Below are 21,126 nucleotides of genomic sequence, written 5' to 3' on the forward strand. Positions count from 1 at the left end.
TGACACTGTCTAACCATCTCATCCTTTGCCGTCCCCGTCTTCTTTGACCTTCAATCTTTCCCAGCATCAGGGTCTTCTCCAGTGAGTGCTCCCTTCTCATTTGGTGGCCAAAGTATTTGAGCTTCAGTTTCATTATCTGGCCTTCCAGGGAACAGTCAGGGTTGATTTCTTTGAGGATTGACTGATTTGTTCTTCTTGCAGTCCAAGGGACTCTCAAGAGTCTTCTCCAGCACCATAGTTCAAAAGAATCTATTCTTCGGCGCTCGGCCTTCCTTATAGTCCAGCTCTCGCAGCCATACATGACTACTGGGAATACCATTGCTTTGACCATGCGGACTTTTGTTGGCAGGGTGATGTCTCTACTTTTTATCATGCTGTTTAGGTTCGCCATCGCTTTCCTCCCAAGGAGCAGGCGTCTTTTAATTTCATGGCTGCAGTCACAGTCTGCGGTGATCTGGGATCCCAGGAACGTGAAGTCTGTCACTACTTCCACAGCTTCCCCTTCTATTTGCCAAGGAGTGATGGGGCCGGATGCCATGATCTTAGTTTTTTTGATGTTGAGCTTCAAGCCCACTTTTGCGCTCTCCTCTTTTACTCTGAGCAAGAGGCTCTTTAGATCCTTTTCACTTTCAGCCATTAGAGTGGTATCATCTGCATATCTGAGGTTGTTGATCTTTTCCCCAGCAATCTTAATTCCCGCTTGTGATTCATCCAGGCCAGCATTTCGCATGATGTACTCTGCATATATATTAAATAAGCAAGGTGACAGTATACATCCTTGTCGTACTCCTTTTCCTATGCTGAACCAATCAGTTGTTCCGTATCCGGTTCTAACTGTCGCTTCTTGGCCCTTATACAGGTTTCTCAAGAGACATGTGAGGTGGTCTGGTACTCCCATCTCTTTAAGGACCTGCCATAGTTTGTTGTGATCCACACAGTCAAAGGCTTTAGCATAGTCAATGAAGCAGAAGTAGATATTTTTCTGGTACTCTCTTGCTTTCTCCATAATCCAGCGAATGTTGGCAATATGATCTCTCGTTCCTCTACCTCTTCGAAACCCAGCTTGTACTTCTGGTAGTTCTCTATCCACGTACTGTTGAAGCCTAGCTTGTAGGATCTTGAGCATGACCTTGCTAGCGTGTGATATGAGTGCAATTGTGCGATAGTTTGAACATTCCTTGGCATTGCCCTTCTTTGGGATTGGAATGTATACTGATCTTTTCCAATCCTGTGGCCACTGTTGCGTTTTCCAAATTTGCTGGCAAATGGAGTGCAGAACTTTAACAGCATCATCTTCTAAGACTTTGAATAGCTCAGCTGGAATACCATCACCTCCACTAGCTTTGTTGTTAGTAATGCTTTCTAAGGCCCATTTAACTTCACATTCCAGGATGTCTGGCTCAAGGTCAGTGATTATACCGTCGTGTTTGTCAAGGACATTGAGGTCTTTCTTGTATAGTTCTTCTGTGTATTCTTGCCATCTTTTCCTAATCTCTTCTGCTTCTGTTAGGTCCCTACCGTTTTTGTCCTTTATCATGGCCAGCTTTGCATGGAACGCTCCCTTGATTTCTCCAATTTTCTTGAAGAGATCTCTAGTCCTTCCCATTCTATTGTTTTCTTCTATTACTTTGCACTGTTCATTCAGGAAGGCCTCCTTATCTCTCCTTGCTGTTCTCTGGAAATCTGCGTTCAGTTGGGTAAATCTTTCCTTTTCGCCTTTGCCTTTCGCTTTCCTTCTTTCCTCTGCTATTTGTAAAGCCTCATCAGAAAGCCATTTTGCTTTCTTGCATTTCTTTTTCTTTGGTATGGTGGTGATTGCTGCCTCCTGTACGATGTCACGAACCTCTGTCCATAGTTCTTCAGGCACTCTATCTATCAAATCCAGACCCTTGAATCTATTCTTCACCTCTACTGTATATTCATCAGGGATGCGATCTAGGTCAAACCTGAATGGCCTCGTGGTTTTCCCAATTTTCTTCAGTTTAAGTCTGAATTTTGCAATGAGTAGCTCATGATCTGAGCCACAGTCAGCTCCAGGTCTTGTTTTTACTGACTGGATAGAGCTTCTCCATCTTTGACTGCAAATTATATAGTCAATCTGATTTCGGTGTTGCCCATCTGGTGATGTCCATGTGTAGAGTTGCCTCTTAGGTTGTTGGAAAAGGGTGTTCGCTAGGACTAGTGTGTTCTCTTGACAAAACTCTGTTAGCCTTTGCCCTGCTTCATTTTGCTTTCCAAGGCCAAACTTGTCTGTTGTTCGGGTTACCTTTTGACTTCCTACTTTAGCATTCCAGTCCCCTATGATGAGGAGGACATCATTTTTTGGCGTTAGTTCTATGAGGTGCCCAGACTCTAATCTGGGAGAACCAGGTTTGATTCCCCACTCCTCCACATACATCTGCTGGTGTGACCTTGGGTCAGTCACAGCTCTCTGAGAGTTGTTCTCTTAAGAGCAGTTCTCAAAAGAGCTCTCTCAGCCTCACCTACCTCTGTTGTGGGGAGGGGAACCTAAAGGAGATTGTAAATCACTCCCAGACTCCTTCAGGTAGTGAAAGGCAGGGTAATAAATCCAATCTCTTCTTCTTCTTGAGCTTGAGCTCTGAAGGCCTCTCTGTTGCATGAATGCCCTTGCACTCGGTTATTGTCTTTTTGCAAAATCCTCTCGCAGTAAACTTATTGAAAGCAAACTCGAAAGCTTGGGTTGGCTTGTTTCCCGAACTCTGCCAACAGACAGACCACTGGTCTGACTTAGTATAAGGCAGCTTCGTGTGTGTTGACTTTTTAACTTTCAAGAAAGGGTCTATGCATCTGTGCGCACAGATAGCTCTAGGTATGTGCGTATATACACATAGATATGATGGACGTACCTAGAAGACCGGGTGTGCATCATCCGTTCAGCGCAATTGTCTCATTAATCATGCGAATTTTCCCATCGCTTCTCCTCCCCAAGTTCGCAAAGAACCAAAAAAAAAAAAAAAAAAAAATCAAAAAAGATCTAAAAGCCAGTGATTTGAGGGCGGAGGACAGACACCAACAGAGCTGGGTGGGCGGGGCGAGCAGGGCTAGGCCCCCGCCCACTCCCTCCCGAGAATCCCGTCACTTGCGGCTAGCTCCGCCCATTCCTGAATAAGTCAGGAAAGTGTGTGTGTGTGTATGGTGTGTGTGTGGGGGGGAGCATAGAAAAGCAGGCAGAGCGGTAGAGAGGAGAAAAAAACTTGACGAGGACCTACTGAAAGAAAAGCTAAGGGAATTCCCGAGCTTTATAGAAGTGGGGGGGGGGGGGGAGAGGTGGGGGGGGGGACGGGAGAAGGAGAGAGAGGCAGTTGGTGTGGGAGGAGCCAGAGCAACGGACACCAACACACCGCGCGACCGCCGATCCGAGGGGAGAGCGTGGCTCCTCCCCCCATCAGTGACGGAGCCAGGCACGCCTCCTCCAACCCGGCTGCTCTCTCCCCCCCCGCGCGCGTGCGCCCTCAAGCCTTCGCGGGCACGTTCCTTCCGTAGTCCGTTGGGGGTAGCCTCTGGCGCTCGTGGGGGGGGGAGGAGGGCGGGAAGGAGAGGAACGATGAGGTGAGGCGCGGCTGGAACTCGCCTGGAAGAAGCGAGGAGGGGGAGAGGGCGGCGCGCCGAGGAACGGGGTGGTGGTGGTGGGTGGGGGGAAGGAGAGAAGGGTGCGCGTGCGCGCTGCCGCCACCATCACCACCACCACCTCCTCCTCCTCTACCGCTTCCGTCATCATGGCTCACTCCCCTGTGCAGCAGCCCGGCCTGCCGGGGATGCAGGTGAGAAACCCGCCTCCACTCTGTGTCCCCCCCCCTCCCCGCCGCCTCGACTCCGTTTGCGCGTGAAGCTCTTCCTGAGCCCCGGCTTGAGGGCGGGCGGGCAGTGCCCCCCCTGCGCTGACAGGGTCGGGAGTGTGGGGAGGTCTGGCCACACACTCTCTTCCCCCATGTCCTGGGCTGAGCGAGCAGGGGCGTGTGTGTCTTCCCCTTTCCTCTCGGTGGGGGGGGGGAGCGTCGCTGTGGAAGGGCAGAAGCAATAGATGAGCGATCGGTGTCAGGTGGGGGGGGAGAGATCTGTGGGTGATGTTGGAGCAGGAGGTGGCTGAGATGGAGGAACGACAACAGGCTCTGGCAGAGGAGGAGTGTGGGGAGGGAGTGCTATTCAGCCTCCCCTGCCCACTGTAAAACCCTGCCTTAAATTGGAGGGCACCTCCTTACCCTGATTTTGTTTTTTTGGGAAAGGTATATCGTTTCCTGGTGGAGGGTGGCTGAAAATAATTTTGTTGTGCATAGGGTCTTTATCCTGCAAAAAAAGCAAACCCCGAATAGTTCAGGATCACAGCGCAGAGTTCCTGCAGGCGGCTGAAGTCAGTGAGCTCTCGCCTAGTCTAACCCTGCATGTGTTTGCACTCTTGGTGACCTTCAGAGTGACCTGCGGTGCCCACCTGACTCACTGTGGAGGGGCTGCATGACACTGTGTCCTAATCTGAAAAGGGAATTCGTGGAGTGTTTGCGTCTCTGAGACTGGTTTCTCTTGTTTTGTTTTTGTTAGCAGCGTATGGCAAGTTGGCAGGGGAGTAACAGCCTTGAAGTAATCTTTGTGACCATGTGAAATTGTAATTTGCAGGGCATGGTTAAAGTATGTGCCGCCTCACAGACTCTCCCTCGTATCTTTTTGTCTTAATAAAGAGGTTAGACTTCAATAACTTTTGCTTTTTCCTCTTGAGACTGCAATAAATCAAACTGTTGTACAAAAGTTGTTTTGCATATGTGTTTGAGTAATGCAAACATATATCAGAGAGAGCAGGTGAGAAATGGAGACGCATTGGTTACACACCACATACTTTATTTGTAGCATAATTTTTTATTCCAATCCTGGTGAGTCCAGTTTATCCATCCATAGCATGCTGCCTTTTGAAGGGAAACGGGTGTTGGAAAGTATGTCCTGTAATTTGATTTCTGGGAGGGAGATGTGGAACAGCATATAGGCCCTTCTTTTGTGGTCTGTTTTTTGACTTAACCAGGGTAACAGGGAGGGAGCTCAGGATCCAGTACAAAAAATAAAGGATAGTTTGCTTAGGCCCAGAGACTATGTTTTCCACAAGCTGCAGCATATGCAGTTTGGTTGTTATTGGCTGGAAGTGGTGGGGGGAGAAATGGGGGTCCGTCTCCCTTTGCAAGCCTACCCCTGCTCATATGCAAGATCAGGGAGGGCTGAGGAGAACAGAGAGCCTAGGTTTACTTTACACAGTGAATCATGAGGGCGTCACTGGGTTTGGCACTTAACCACTTGAACAAAAATCTGGCCAGACATTGATCGGATTCTTTTTAAAGCATTAATTTGAAAAAAACAGATTAGTTACTGTGAAATAATGACACTTTTTAGAGTATTCTAATGGATCATTGTGTATCTCCCTTGGTAGCCCCGTGAGGCCAGAGAGGAAGGAATCTTGTTAAATAAAATAGCAATATTAAGTAACGGTTCTGTGATTATGGACAATTTATTTAATAGTACTTCTGTTTGGCTTTTATCCAAATGAACCTGTGATTACAGATTTTTAAAAAAATGAAATTAAAACCAACCCCCCCCCATTCAAATAGGTGATCAGTTAGCATAATTTGCCTAATCTTTCTCCCCATGAGTGGGAGTCACCCAAGCAGTCCCATGAATGCTTATCAGGTCATTAATACCTTGTGATCAGCTGGATTAAAGTCTATAGAGGATTGGAGAGGGTAATGTTGCCCTTTGTGAATTTATGGCAGAGATTATTAACCGAGGCCTCAGTGAAAGTTATGTTTAGCATCTAGCTATAGATGCAACGAACATGAAATTGAGCCAACTTCAGAGGACGGCGGAAGACAGGAAGGCCTGGCGTGATCTGGTCCATGGGGTCGTGAAGAGTCGGACTCGACTGTGCGACTGAACAACACAACAATAAAAGATGTAAATAGGAAACTTTAGATTTACTCACACAGTCTCTGTTCATTAGATTTGCTTGGTTTATTGTTAGTTGCTTAATGCTTATTTATAACCTACTAATTCCTCCAAAGAGGGTAACTTTATTTCTGTACAACTAATAAATGAGTAAAAAGCTGATAACTAGTATTTATTATAGTATTTATTAGTAGCAAGCCGAAGAAGAAATATTATCTGTGAAGTGCCCTAGAAATAAGGTGGTATACTGTAACTTTAAAAAATCCCTTGCCCACAAGTTTATTCTTAAGTCTATGCAAGTACCTTGTCCACAAACATTTCTACAGCCTTGCTGAGCTCAGTATGTCTGTATTAGTAATTTGGAAAATGGGGGGGGGGAGATCCTTCCATGAAGGTTCCCTGTTTGGCTGCCTGGAGGAAATCTTCATTCACCATAAACAGCCATGCTAGTTGATACACAAATAAGCGTGCCCAATAAATGATTACATTGCCATCTTATTTAGCAGGTCTTTCAGTAAACTGTATATGTGTGTATCTATATCAGTGTGTAATTGTCTACAGCATTGCTGTAAAGTTGAAATATTAAACTTTATTGCTGTTCATAATGGAAAAAATGCTTGTCCAATGTGCTTACATTGTCTCCTTAGAAAGATATTTATCTCTAGAACTATTGCTAGCTAGGTATTTATAGCTGACAGTGTATTAACTCTTTTATTTAATCCTGATATGCATATTCTTATATTGGTTGCTTTTAAAATGGATGGAGATATGGGAGGCGTGAATATACTTCCCAGCAGTGTCTACAGTGCTCCTTTCTGCTGCCTCTGTGCTTGTTTATTTGTTTTCTTTGGGGGGAGATGGAAAAAGCATGTGGGTATTGTACCCATGCTCAACTGGATCAGGCATTTTAGTATTTTACACTGGGTGTAAACAGTGCTGCATATTCTAATTTGGTAGACCCCCCGCCCCCGAATTTATGTTGGGGACATCAGCACAAAACCCTATTGCTACATGCTACTCAACCGGAGTAGACTCTCATAGGGTTATGATGTAAACCTCCATTGCACTTAGCCACAAAACTCTAACCACACCTTCATGTTTCATGAACGTATTCTGTACCTGTTTCCTCATTCCATTTATATACTACCTTTCTTCCATAATGGATTCAAGGTGGCTTACATAGGATGCCCTGGAACTCTCCCATCCCAGCACAGACTACACCCATGCTTGTTCAGCTTCAGCAGGTTGCTGTGTCATGTGATTTCCAACCATATCTTGGAATCTTACAGCTTGCTTGAATGATAGTGCAGTGGGTGCTAACAGTAGTTTTGGAATCTGAAACCATTATTTTAATTCGGCACTTTTTTGTGTTGCTGTAATTTGAAATATTGGGGAATTTCAGATAGGCGATAGATTCCGGAAGGGAACCAGTTCTCAAACGGGTTCTGGTCTGTCATTTCAGACAGAACCCGTTTGAGAACCGGTTCCCTTCCGGAATCTATCGCCTATCTGAAATTCCCCAATATTTCAAATTACAGCAACACAAAAAAGTGCCGAATTAAAATAATGGTTTCGGGGGGAAATTCTGTCTAGAAAACAGATTCCAAAGCTACTGTTAGCACCCACTGCACTACCATTCAAGCAAGCTGTAAGGTTCCAAGATATGGTTGGAAGTCACATGACACAGCAACCTGCTGAAGCTGAACAAGCATGGGTGTAGTCTGTGCTGGGATAGTTCCAGGGCATCCTATGTAAGCCACCTTGAATCCATTATGGAAGAAAGGTAGTATATAAATGGAATGAGGAAACAGGTACAGAATACGTTCATGAAACATGAAGGTGTGGTTAGAGTTTTGTGGCTAAGTGCAATGGAGGTTTACATCATAATGGGCTTCTTACATTCCTGTCCTTCCCAAATGTGGAGTACCTTTACTTGCACAGCCTGAAACATGGTGCAGTGTTTAAGAAGTTGTCTTGGATGAAATTTTGGGAAGTCATTTCACTCAGGGCAGAAGTTTGGATTCTGCCTTGCTGGTTTGTCTGCAATTTCTGAGACAAATACATGTACACTCTAAAGTGCTTGCGTTTATATTCATGGCCCAGTCTTTTGCATCATGCAAGTACGGTATAACTACAGCCAATGTCCTGTCTTTAATGTGCATGTATGTGCTATGAGCCCTCATTAATATTTGGATGGGAGACCATAAAGGAAGTCCTCAGTTGCTCTGCAGAAGCAGGCAATGGCAAACTGCCTCTGAATGTCTCTTCCTTTGAAAACCCCAACTTGACTGAAACAGAATTATGAAAGCGCACTAATAGTGAAAATAGTTTACTGCAACGTCTCTGGGTTTTGTGTCGTCTGATTCTGACAACCAGCCAAGAAGATAAGATTCTGGCTAACTTAACGCTGGACCTATGTCACTGTTACTGTGGTGATTGTGTACATGTGACTACTATGTCCTCGCATTCAGAACCCTGTATTTCTTTCCAGAGATGCCCACTGTGACAGCACATGGCCAGTAAGAAGGCAGTGCTAGGCTGTGTGGCTTAATTAGGAGGGGAGTGTGCAGAAGTGTTCTGGAGCTAGTTGCAGGGAAAGGGGCATGCCTGCTTCTAAATTAGGGATGTGCATTTGTAACCTTGACAACTGTGAGGCAAGAGAGTCTGTTATTCCTACTGTTTCTGCTGGATGACATCATAATGCAATGTGAAAGAGAAATTGCCACTTCAAGAAAAACATTCTATACTACATGAATATTGTGAGAAAATATGATCAGAGTTCATGGTCAATGGACACTTCACTTTGTGCCTGTGTGCATGCTGTGCCTTGTGTAATTGGCGCTGTCATGCTGCATTTTGTTACCCTATAATCCTTGCTGCTTATTAAAAAGCGAGGCTAGTTCATAGCCTTCAGGGTTGTAGATCAGTCATTGAAAGTATGTTGGCACTGTGTGGTGAAGGTTCAGTAATCCAGAGTAATTTGGGGGAGGAGGCGGTACTTCAGTGTCCAAGGCAGGAAAGCTTTTCCTCCTGAGTAGCACTTTTGTTCTTCCCAGAACCCCAGTCTCTGGCCTCTTGAGTTTTTATGTCACATATTTTCCTTGCCTAAATTATCTTCATTTTGTAACTCTTCAAATATATTGATACAGATTTGTCTGATGATAAAACTTATGCTCAGAACTTCCGTTCCAATGTTACTTTGTTAAGATTCAGTACCAGATAGCAGTGGGAGAAATCACTACGAGAGTCTGAGAATATAAAGTAATTCTTTTCTCATATCTGCTTGGAACAGTTTTCAGATCATCAGCCTACTCTACCTGCAGCATAAGTGAGCAGCGGTGTAAAATATTTTAATTGTAAAACCTAAGATGTTTTCCTCTTCTATTTGTGCCAGAATCTGAAAGCAGATCCAGAAGAACTTTTTACAAAACTGGAGAAGATTGGCAAAGGTTCATTTGGTGAAGTTTTTAAGGGAATAGACAATCGAACTCAAAAAGTTGTCGCTATTAAAATTATTGATTTGGAAGAAGCTGAAGATGAAATAGAAGACATTCAACAGGAAATCACGGTGCTAAGTCAGTGTGACAGCCCCTATGTTACCAAATATTACGGATCCTATTTAAAGGTGAGAGCTTTCCTTTTTATGTCGCATTCAAAATATTCCTATGCTACCAAAGGAAATAATAGAATAGCTTTCAGTGGAAAAGGAACTACTTTGAACTTCAGACAAACTTACTTGTTGCTCTTTTTTCTAAGATATGTGCTATCAGCATAGAGAGTATTTTGTAGGCTTGCTTAAATGGAAACTACTATATTAATGTGTGTTTTCAGAAGGAATACTGATCGCATACACATACTTGCATTTTCATTAAGAATGAAATATTTTGAAATTGGGTATGTGTAAACACACACAGAACACTACAAAATGAGTATATTGTTTAAATACCAGCTGAACTGCTGTGGCTTCCTTTAAAAGAATCCTGAAAATTGTGGTTTGGTGAAGTTGTTGAGAATTGTTAGGGATCTTTGATGCCTCTTACAGAACTACAGTTCCCCGGGTTACCTGTTCACTTAGGCATGCTTAATTCTATAGTGTGGATGTATCTCGGATTTCCATTTGGTAGCAGGACTCATTTAGCATTTCACTAAAATTATATAACCGTTCTTGTTTCTGGCCTTTCTGGATCTGATCTAACACTCTTTTAGATTGTAATCCAGTAGCACCTTAAAGACCAGAAAGATTTTATGAGATATGATGTTTCAGATAATGAAGGGACTTTGAGTCTTGAAAGCCCCCCCCCCCAATCTAATTGGTCTCTACGGTGCTACTGGACTGTAATCTAGCTGTTCTGCGTAGACCAACATGGCTATCCTCTGAAACGAGTATAATTCAAAGTTTTCTATATGTTGTCAAAATCCCTTGTAAACTGTTGCTTTCCCACTTCTACTGCACTGTATGCCTGAACAGCTCCTTCTCTTTCCTCACCAAATAGTCACACTATCACCATCCAAAGGGCTGTTCCAGATGTGTGCTGTGTAGCCAAGACCAGGTGTATCACCAAATAGTCACACTATTACCATCCAAAGGGCTGTGATGTGTGCTGTGTAGCCAAGACCAGGTGTGTTGTGGTTACAGTGCTGCACTCGGATCTGGTAGATCCATAAAAGTGTGAAAGTTGCTGAATGACCTTGGGCCAAGCTGATCACAAACTCTCCGCTTCAGTTGTGGGTGTACAGGAGGAGCAGGAGAACTGTGTATACCACCTTGAGGTCCTTGGAGGAATGGGGCGGGTGGGTGATGATAATGCATGGCTTTCTACCTTTCTGTAGAACAGTAGCTTCTGTAGTAACCTTTCCGGTTGCCTGGTAAGGCTAAGTGCAGGTTGCAATAGGGGGTACAGTTGCCTGAATGATTACCTCAGGCAAGGGTCACTCTTCAGAGGTGTAATTAAAAATACCTAGAATATTAGCCTTATAAACTGACACATAGTTTGAGTTATGAGGCTAGCAGCTTCGTTACCACTTCTCATGAATTGTGTTTTGTTGGAATTACAGGGTCACCAGTGTAATTTGGATGCAGTTAATGTTATCCATACACACCTGTAATGACATTGGTTTGCCATTTAATAGATTAAATGGCAGGAGTCTGTAGTCATATGTCCTGGTACTTGGTGCAGCTTAGTTACCTTGGTCATCATTGCGGACCAGGCACAGCTAACTTATGCCAGGGTGCTGTTTCTGCTCAGTCTGAAATTAACCTCTCTTTTGTAAGAATTCTTGGCTTCCCTCTTTAGTTGATGGCTAGAGCGGAAAGAAACACATGCCTAGAGTCACATGGCACAGCTCGAGCTGGGGATTTATGCTTTGTGTGCTCTCATGTTAAAAAGAAATATGCTCGAGCAGAAGCTTCTGCACATGTTAGCAAGATGAATTTTAAGTCAAGTTAATGCTTTGACATGCTAGCCTGTCCTCAAGAGAGTATTTCAGATCTGCAGTCCCACATCTATCGTCTGAAATGCTGCTCCAAACAAGCCTCTCGTGATTCAGCTTTTAGCGTTAGAGACCTTGGAATTCACTTGGCAACCATTCTGAGTTGCGTGCAGTTTGTGGTCTATGTGTTACCCCAGCGAATTTCTGAATCTAAATGATGAAAACAACCCTGTATCTATTACTGGAGCTTTAATGTAATGATGACTGTCCAGTTTTGTCAGAGCTTTCTAGCCTTTCCCGCTGTCAGCATTACCCCACAATTATGTATACTTCTGGGGAAACTGGTTCTTCAGGATGTTCATGTCAACATGCTTTCAGGTATTGAATTGCTAATTCCTTTTATGTAGTATTTAGGTTTCCAAAAAGAAAATGTGTTAACTTTCTTTGGGCTTGACAATCTTAGTAGAGGTTCTTAACAAATGTTTCACAAATTGTATGCAGGTACTGGCTCTTCTGTCATAGTCTGTGCTTGATTTGTAATTGGCAATGGCTAGTGCTAGCAAATAAGGAACTGTTTTGGCAAGGGGACTTTGCTGGTTGTCATTAATTATGATGACATCCATAAGCAATTTGGATATATCAAGTCTTCATGCAAGGGAAAATAAAGTCAGGGTCAGGCAATGTGTTTCCTTAAAGCATACCGATTGTGAAAACAAAATGGCAGTGTGGAATTCCCCCCCCCCCTGAATATATATTCTACATCAACAGGAGTGTGACTGCTGGCCTCACTCCCTTCCCCATGTCTACACATACGGACAGACATCTTCAGGAAGCCCTATGTGTGTAAGCTTTGTATTCTCGATTCTGCAGTGTTTCCAATTGTATACTATTGGTTGATGAGAATACAAACAGGAAAACTGGAAGTTATGCTATTCCACGAGAGGTTGCACTTCCCCTGAAGGACCAGGTTTACAGCTTGGAAGTACTGAGTCTGCAGATTTATTTACTTATTTTATTTTACAAAATTTATACAGCACCTTTCAATCCTCTTCAGGGCTACCAAAGTGACTCCAAATGGCATCTTAAAAACCATTAAAACCAACAAGAGGCACATAATTAAATCAACTAAAACCAGAGCTCAAATCAAGATTGAAAATATAAATTAAAACGTCTCTGATCACTCTAGACAAACTGTCTTCCCCCACTGGTGGAAGATGGCAACAGAAGGGGGACAAATAAATCTCCCTGCGGGGACAGTTCCAGAGTTTTGGGGCCACCACCAAGAAGGCCCTCTCAGAAGGCAAGGGACACCTGAAGCAGGGCTTCAGAAGATGACCACAATGGTTGGGAAGGTTCATAAGAGTGTAGGTGGTGGTTCAGATATTTTGGTCCCAAACAATACAGGACTTTAAAGGTCACCACCGTCACCCTGAATTGTGCCTGGAAACAGATTGGGATCCAGTGTAGATGCACCATGACTGGAGTGATATGGTCCCTGCAACCCACTGCAGTCAACATCCTGGCTGCAACATTTTGCACCAGCTGAAGTTTCCAAACACTTTTCAAGGGCAGCCTCCACATAGAATACACTGAGTAATCTATGCCAGATCTAACCAGGGCATGCACTACAGTGGCCAGATCTTTTCTGCCCAGGAAAGGCCACAGCAGGCTAATCAGCCAGAGCTAATAAAAGGCACGTCTGGCCATAGTTGCCACCTACTTACCTAGCAGAGTAGACCTGGGTCCAGAAGCATGCACAGATTACAGACCTGTTCCTTCAAGGGGAGCATAATCCTGTCTAGAATGCTCTGGACTTATCTGTAGTGTTTAGTGCTTTTGAATGACTTTGACTGATTATTAGCTCTTCCTTGAAAAGCAAGATCTGACAACAGTGATCTGTGCTCTGTTCGCCTCCAAGTTAGACTGCTGCAAAGTGTTGTACATGCCAATGCTTAAAGGGTTCAGTGGCTACTAGTTCACTTCCAGGCTCAAAGTTCTTGTGAGTGCTTACCATCCTAAACAAACTGGGTCCAGCATCTTAAAGAGCTGCCTTAAAAGGTGTGTCTGGCACCTCCAGGAACTTTGTGGTGGGACAAGGGGAAGATGTGACATTGCAGGGCGTATTGATGCCATGTCCAGGGAAAAACCCAGATGTGTCATCAGCATATGTCAGCTGACACTCTGAAAACTGTATGGTGGAGTAATCTAATAGAGTTTCCTTAGTATTGGCTGATATGCTGATGTCACATCCAGTTTTTAGCCTGGACATGATGTTGATATGTTGCGTGGTCATGTCTGCCCCCCCTTTTTTCCTCACTGTCAAGGGCAGGTGGGAGAATGCCCACCAGAAGCATGTGAATGACATATCTCTCACTGCCACTTCTTCTGAAGAATAATGGGAGGTCACCAAGGGCATTGTTTCCTGTTGTGGTGCCTACGGAATATCATTCTGAGAGCCAGCTTGGTGTAGTGGTTAAGAGTGGCAGACTCTAATCTGGAGAACTGGGTTTGATTCCCCACTCTTCCACATGAAGCCAGCTGGGTGACTGTGGGTCAGTCACAGTTCTCTCAGAACTCTCTCAGCCCCACCTACTGCACATAGTGTCTGTTGTGGGGAGAAGAACGAAAAGCGATTGTAAGCCGCTCGGAGACTCCTTTGGGTAGTGAAGAGCAGGTTATAAAACCAACTCCCCTTTTTCTCTCTACCTAGTGGGTTTTTTGGCATCAAGTTAAGATCTGTTTATTTGCCTGGGTATTTGCTTGATGTTAGCTGTTAACTATTTCTACTGATTTTTATCGTCAAGGGCTCTGCTGGTGGTTCCTCTCTTGTTATTTTTATATTTGTTGTGTTTGGTCTGCTTTAATTTTGTTTTAAGCAGTAGGTTAACATTGTTATAAACTGCCTTGGGAACTTTGAAATGTAGTAATATATAAGTATTTTAAATAAAAATGAAACTACTACGACCAGGTGAAATAGAGAAGTTTCAACTCCTCTTTGTCTTAGCTCTCTTTAGAATGCTTGTTTCGCTCAAATGAAAGGTTCTCCCCTTAGATTTTCAAAAACGAACAGAGAGCACATTTTCTGCTGCGCATTGATGAGACCAGGTCAAAAACAGAAGAATAAAGTAAATCCAATTTAAAAGGGTAAATAAGACCCTTGTTTGTGGAATAATGAATGGGCTGCGGTGGCTCAGAGGTTAAGAGGCTGAACTGCAGACCAGAAGGCCGATAGTTCGGTAGTTTGAGACCCTAGTGCTGTATGATGGAGTGAGCTCCTGTCTCTGGTCCCAGTTCCTGCCAACCTAGCAGTTCAAAAGCAAGAAATTGCAAGTATAGATAAATAGGTACCGCTTCGGGGGGAAGATAACAGCGTTCCGTGAGCCTTGGCGTCTAGTCAAGCTGGCCACATGACCATGGAAAAGTTTTCGGACAGCGCTGGCTCTTCAGCTTGGAAACGGAGATGAGCACTGCAACCCTAGAGTTGGAAACCTTTACCTTTTACCTTTTTATGTGGAATAATATGCACAGAGATTCCAGATCCTGGATCCTGGACCAGTTATCTGCAGTGTTCCCTCTAAGCTGAGTTATTGTGAGCTAGCTCACCGTTCTTTTGACCTCCGGCTCACACACTTTTGTCTTAGGTCAGGAAGGAAGGCTCCAAAGCAAACTGATTTATGCAGTAGCCATATCGCTCGCTCACAACTTTAGTGCCGGTAGCCCACAGAGTAGAATTGTTGCTCACAAGACTCCACAGCTTAGAGGGAACATTGTTTATCTGTGTTGGAGACTATGCCTGAGTTGCAAGACCCTAGGGCCTCCATGGAGGTCTCAGTTACTTCCACCTCTTTTAGTAGGGATTTGAGATGCTATTTGAGGCCGGGATCATGACTCTTCTGAGGCTCCCATTCCCTTTAGTTCAGCAAAGTTGTGCAAATTCTGAGGAAAAGCTCTCATGGGCTAATGGTATGCTTGATGTATACTTGCATGTTTTTCCAGTTCCTCTTTCTTCATTTCACAAGCGAAAATGGTAGATTACCATAGGAATTAGATTTAGAGGATTTATGAACTTGTGGTGTAGTGTATAATCCTTTCCATCCTGCAAGAGTGGGCAGGGTCTGTGTGAGTTAGTGGCATTCTGACCTTTTATGAACAGCTGCATTTGGTGGCATTGGAGAGGGAAGTGGTGTTTGAGTGTTCCTAAATACTGCCAGTTCCTTATACTTCACTGCCAATACATTGTGCACTGTAGTTACCATTTATGATTTATTTTGTACCAGCAGCATGCTAGATGCTTCACAGACAGTACCAGCTGTGTTAAGATCTGTCATGTCAGGAATGGGAAGATGAGGTTGGTATATGAGTAACGCAGATGAGGTAGAAAAGAGCTTGGGTTATGTTATATTCTTTGCTATGTTCTCACCCCTTCAAAATGCCATTTGTGTCCATCCACACAGATTATTTTGAGTATTATTTAGGGTATGTGCCAAGGTCCATCTCACAATAAAGCCAGAGCATTCGATCCATTAACTGCTTACAAGTAATGGTTTCATGAAGTATCTTCTAAGGCAGAAGTCATGCATCACTCTTGGGGCCATGAGGTGTTTTAGAACCTCGGTGAGTTTCACCATTTAGAGATCCTGGTGTCAGGAACCACTTGCCGGATGAGAGTTCCATCTCTCTTTTAAAATAATCATTTTAGGTTGCTCATACATGATCTTCCATTGACACAGTCTCTGGTGTGAAAGTACTGAGGCTTAAACGTTGCAGAAAAATTTCAGAAGACGGAGCAGACTGGAAATCAAACAGAAGCAGTGGAGGTGTTGCTGGAACATGTTGTTTTAGGAATACAAAATATTGGTCAGCCTTACAAGCTGCGCCTCTTGTGGAAGTTAACTGTTGCTTTCAGGAGACAAGCTGGTTGTGCAGCCAATAATACCTGGGAAAGACTTGAGTAAAGAGGAGCCCATGAGAGGAGAAATCTGATTTGCAGCTAAGAAAAGGAGAAATTTTTCACTGGTGTTTTGTGTTTTAGGCTGTGGATCCCCTTTGCCTTCTGCTTGAGCCTCAGCAGCTCTAATTGTTGTAACTGTGAACCACTCAGCGTCTTTAAAAAAAAATGAGATTCTAAAACGTGAGAAAATACAGCCGGCACGGGTCCCCCTAATATGGTCCTAGTGATCCGATGTACAGATAAAATCAAGTCAAATGTGTGAATGCTTTGTGGCATGGGGCGGAAGAAGGGTGTGTGGAAAACTAGGCTTTGCCCCATTTTACTGTGTTGGCTGTACTCAGTAATAGCTTCTGATGTCACACTTTGGTGATCTGGCTTTTCCTTCCTTTTGCACCTTTAAGCTGAAAATTGATATTAACAGCCACAGTATGCATTTGACATTCGGAAAACATGCAGTTGGTCTTCGGTGATATCTGTTAGAATAATTGTTTTCTCTGATTAAGATTGGAGAAATCTGCATGTTAGTAACTCAGATTAATGCTGATGTTTCACCACTAGATGGCCCTATATTATCAGCGTACCTTGTGCCACAAAGGTTAGGTGTCCTCCTTTTTAAAAGAAAACTTTGCGTATGGGGGGGATGGACTACTCATGCTGCCCTTTGAGGCTAAAATAAGCAAACATTACAGAAAAAAACTTAAAATACATTAAAAATCCTAGCTGGTTGGAGTAGCCTTTCCACAGAATAGAGGGAGCCTAATGAGCAGTCATCTGTTGAATGGAACAGGGCAGGGATGAAGCATAATTCTAGGAGTGAGAGAAAAGAATCTGACTTGCTTCCGTAGGGAGAATGGAGGGGCATAAATTCTGTGAAGATAAAGTGCCTAATGTACTAAAGTATACCATTTATAAATGCCTAACCTGTTAAAGTGTACAATAACTTTTAAAACCCCTGCACAAAATATTGGATGCTTCGATTCTCCCCCCCCCCAAAAAAGAAAGGATACATTGCTCAGACATTTCCATTTTTCAAATAGTTGAGGCAGATGTTTTCTGTTTTGTAGAGATATGCAGTTGAAGCATTCAGTCTCTAAGTGAGACATTGGTTTCAAACCTTGGTCTTGTATATAAACTTCTGGATGAAAACTGCTTTCATAGAGCACATCAAACCTTTTTGTTTAGTCAAAACTTGTGAGCTATGTCACTCTTTGGGTGAAATTACTTTATTTTCTTCAGTGCATTCTACACTGCCTGTCAAGATACAGATTTTTTTAAAAATGTTGTTGAATATTAGATGGCTGGAAAACTTCAGTGAAAAGAACAAATGTACCATGTGCAGACCAGAATTATTTTGTTGATCGCAGGGAGCTTTTGTTTAGCTTGCCATAAGGATTTGTGTTTAGAAGATATTTGAGAAGATATCTACCCTCAAAAGGATGCAGTCCAAGGGAAGCAAGCATTTGTCATGATACCGAGAGAGTTCAAAGGAAGGGAAGCGTCTTGGGAATGCTTACCAGCCAAATGCTTCTCTTCATTAGTTCTGCACAGTGACTGGAGAATTATCTTCAACGCAACCATTTCCATCTCTTAAAGGGCTTTTTGGGGGAGAAATGATGAAACTCCCATAATGACTGTTTCCTGAGTTCACCACTTGGCTCAAGGACAGTAAACGTCATTATTGGCAAAGTTATTCTAGTTGCTCCAAATAGGAGGAGAACTTTTTCTTGTAATTAATAGATCTTGTTTGCATTTTAGATTTGAAACAAAGCTTTGAGTGTCTGAGGGAGAGTGAGAGGGGCTCTCTGTTTAAATTCATGTGCGTGCCTGTTCATGTATGGAAGCAGGTGTGTCTTTCACAGAAAATGGTGTTTGTGGGTAGGGTTGCCGGGTCCTCTTCTCTCGCTGGCAGGGGGTGGGAGGGAGCTCTCCAGGAGTGGGGGGTGGGGCAGTGTTCCTGGCGTGATGATGTCATTTCCACGTAACTTCATCACGCCGGAGGTGTTGCGACAGGTGGTGACTGTTGTGGGTGGGGCTTCTCCCCGCCGGCCAGCAGCCAGTCGAATTGTGGGATTGCTTGCTCCCCCAGGGGCTGGCAACCCTATTTGTGGGTGAGAGATGTGCAGTCTTTCTCCTTCCTTGCTCTGTCCCTCTACCTTTTTCTTGCATTTTGGCAATACTTCTGGTATTAGAACTAGACTGGGAGACAATGCTTCTCTGCTTCTTACTGTGGACTATTCTTAGATAATATGTCTTAATTAGTTGCTGTAGGAGTACCAGAAATAAGAATCTGTCTCCATAGCGCTTCACTGTTTGGTGTAGTGGTTAAGTGTGCGGACTCTAATCTGGGAGAACCGGGTTTGATTCCCCACTCCTCCACTTGCATCTGCTGATGTGACCTTGGGTCAGCCACAAGCTCTGGCACAGCTGTTCCTGAAAGAGCAGTTTGTGTCAGAGCTCTCTCAGCCCCACCCACCTCACAGGGTGTCTGTTGTGGGGAGGGGAAGGGAAAGGAGTTTGTAAGCCGCTCTGAGACTCCAAGTGAAGGGCGGGGTATAAATCCAGTCTCTTCTCTTCTTCTTCTTCATGTTCATTCTTGTTTCCCCCTCTGTTCCAAGCCTTCATCAGTACCAGAAATGGTGCTTCAGCTGTAGCAGACAAAGGACAAAATAGTTTACTCAGTGGTTTTTTTAAACTGGGTCTTGCTCACAAAACCATTATTTTTTTTGTGGGAACCTTAAAAAGTAACTCTTAATGTGCCATAAGACTCTGTGGGTTAGAGCCATTTCATTAGATGCGATCTTTAGTCAATAAGCATGCAATAATGAAAAGATGGTGAATAGTGGTTTTGAAGCAATGAAATGTAATGGGTACAGTCTGTGACATTCATATGTCTCCAAAGAAAACAAGATAAACAGTGACCGTTCTCAATAGCTTTAATTGGTAATAAGTCTTTCTAATTATATTAAACACCATCTGTACTGGGTGAAAAATTTTCTCTGTTTACACCCTCAGTTATTATAGTTACCCTCCTGCAGTTTCACATTTCAGTCTCCTTTTGAAGACTCTTATTGAAGAATGGTGACCTCCAGGTCAATAGCAGAGTTTTCTGTGAGGCTGGAATGTTCTTCCACTGACTTTTGAGTGTTATGTCAAACGTATTTTGTCTACAGTCACTGAGCTTTTAAATTGTCCGGGTTTGTGTGTTTTTGCTGCAGAAGAATAGCACAACATACAAATGTTATTGAATAAATCAATGATCAATCGAGATTTCTTAGTCCTAGTCTTTTGTTTATGATGACGTGCACTGACTTTGTATAAGTATTCTGAAAATGGTTATAGTGCTATTTTGAGAGGTGGTTTTCAAAACCAGAGGATGTCGATCAAAAGAATATAAACCGGGTCCAAGATCAATCCATACATTTAGGTACAGAATATTTGGATAACTTTAATTATTTTTTATCATAATTTCTCTGTTGGATAACTTCCAGGCTCTTCCCTTTCTGTGGAGGCTTGTAGAATACAATAACACTGTGAGCTGATCAAGTATTACTTGTAAAACTTTATTCATTTATACTCAAGAAGAAGAAAAAGAAGATGATATTGGATTTATACCCCACCCTTCAGTAGCCAAAGGAGTCTCAGAGTGGCTTACAATCTCCTTTCCCTCCCCCTCCCCACAATAGACACCCTGTGAGGTAGGCGGGGCTGAGAGAGCTCTTTCGACAACTGCTCTTGAGAGAACAGCTCTGAGAGAGCCATGACTGCCCCAAGGTCACACCAGCAGCTGCATTTGGAGGAGTGGGGAATCAAACCCATTTCTCCACACTCCTAACCACTACACCAAACTACACCACTACATGCAACTCTAAAGATCCATCTACAAGTTTGGCAGAACAGTCCTGCTGACCAGTGAGCACTGCTCCATTCTGCCCTCTGAAGCATCTAGCTAAAGGTAAAGGTTTCCCTTGCTCGAAAGCCAGTCAAATCCGACTCTAGGGATGCGGTGCTCATCTCCGTTTCCAAGCCAAAGAGCCAGCGTTGTCCAAAGACATTTCTGTGGTCATGTGGCCGGCATGACTAGATGCCAAGGCGCACGGAACGCTGTTACCTTCCCACCAAAGCAGTACCTATTTATCTACTTGCAATGTCTTGCTTTCAAACTGCTAGGTTGGCAGGAGCTGGGACCAGAGACGGGAGCTCACTCCGTCATGCAGCACTCGGGTCTCGAACTGCTGAACTACCGACCTTCCAGTCTGCAGTGCAGTATCTTAACCACTTGACCCACCGCAGCCCCAACTGAAGTATCTAAGCACCCACCAACTGTCCTGAGTCTTTGCCCAGTGACTAACCACTGTCCTAGTTCACCTGACCTTTGGTGTGCTTTTCCCCCTCTCACTACTGCCACCAACTGATTGTTTTAGGAATTACCCACTGAAAGGGCCAGTACTCCCAGCTTCCCTTTCCACATTGTCATTTTAAGGTTCTGTATAGTGCCTGCGTCTCCCACTATCCAGTGACAGTTACACAGAGGTGGCTTACTGCACTTGTACACTCCTGGAAAAATAGCAGTTTAGCAACTGATACCTCCCTTTTCCTTTTAAGTAATGTGTTTGAATGTTGAAGGTATGTGTGGAATGGAGAATGACCACCAGCATTTAAAATAGTTAACAGTGAAAAACCTATGCACACACTCTCTACGCAATGATCAATAGAATATAAAAGAAAGTTGTAAACATACTGTTTCCCTGTCACACTCTCTATACACTCCCTAACTGATATTATTCTAAGGCAGGTTCTTTAATTTAGAC

The 21,126-nt window shown here is 43.7% G+C and overlaps 1 protein-coding gene across 1 annotated transcript in view; it reads left to right on the plus strand.

The window, feature by feature from the left end:
* The first annotated feature begins 3,675 nt into the window (after nucleotides 1-3,675).
* The window catches only part of STK24 (serine/threonine kinase 24), a 39,092-nt gene continuing 21,641 nt past the window's right edge, over nucleotides 3,676-21,126 (plus strand). Inside the window, exons 1-2 of the mRNA XM_015415100.1 lie at nucleotides 3,676-3,782; nucleotides 9,332-9,562. Of these exons, the coding sequence (XP_015270586.1) occupies nucleotides 3,738-3,782; nucleotides 9,332-9,562 (276 nt within the window). The 5' untranslated portion in view covers nucleotides 3,676-3,737. The remainder of the gene's footprint in view (nucleotides 3,783-9,331; nucleotides 9,563-21,126) is intronic.

This window comes from Gekko japonicus, unplaced genomic scaffold, assembly GCF_001447785.1.
Source record: "Gekko japonicus isolate JY-2015 unplaced genomic scaffold, Gekko_japonicus_V1.1 scaffold52, whole genome shotgun sequence".
NCBI lineage: Eukaryota > Metazoa > Chordata > Lepidosauria > Squamata > Gekkonidae > Gekko > Gekko japonicus.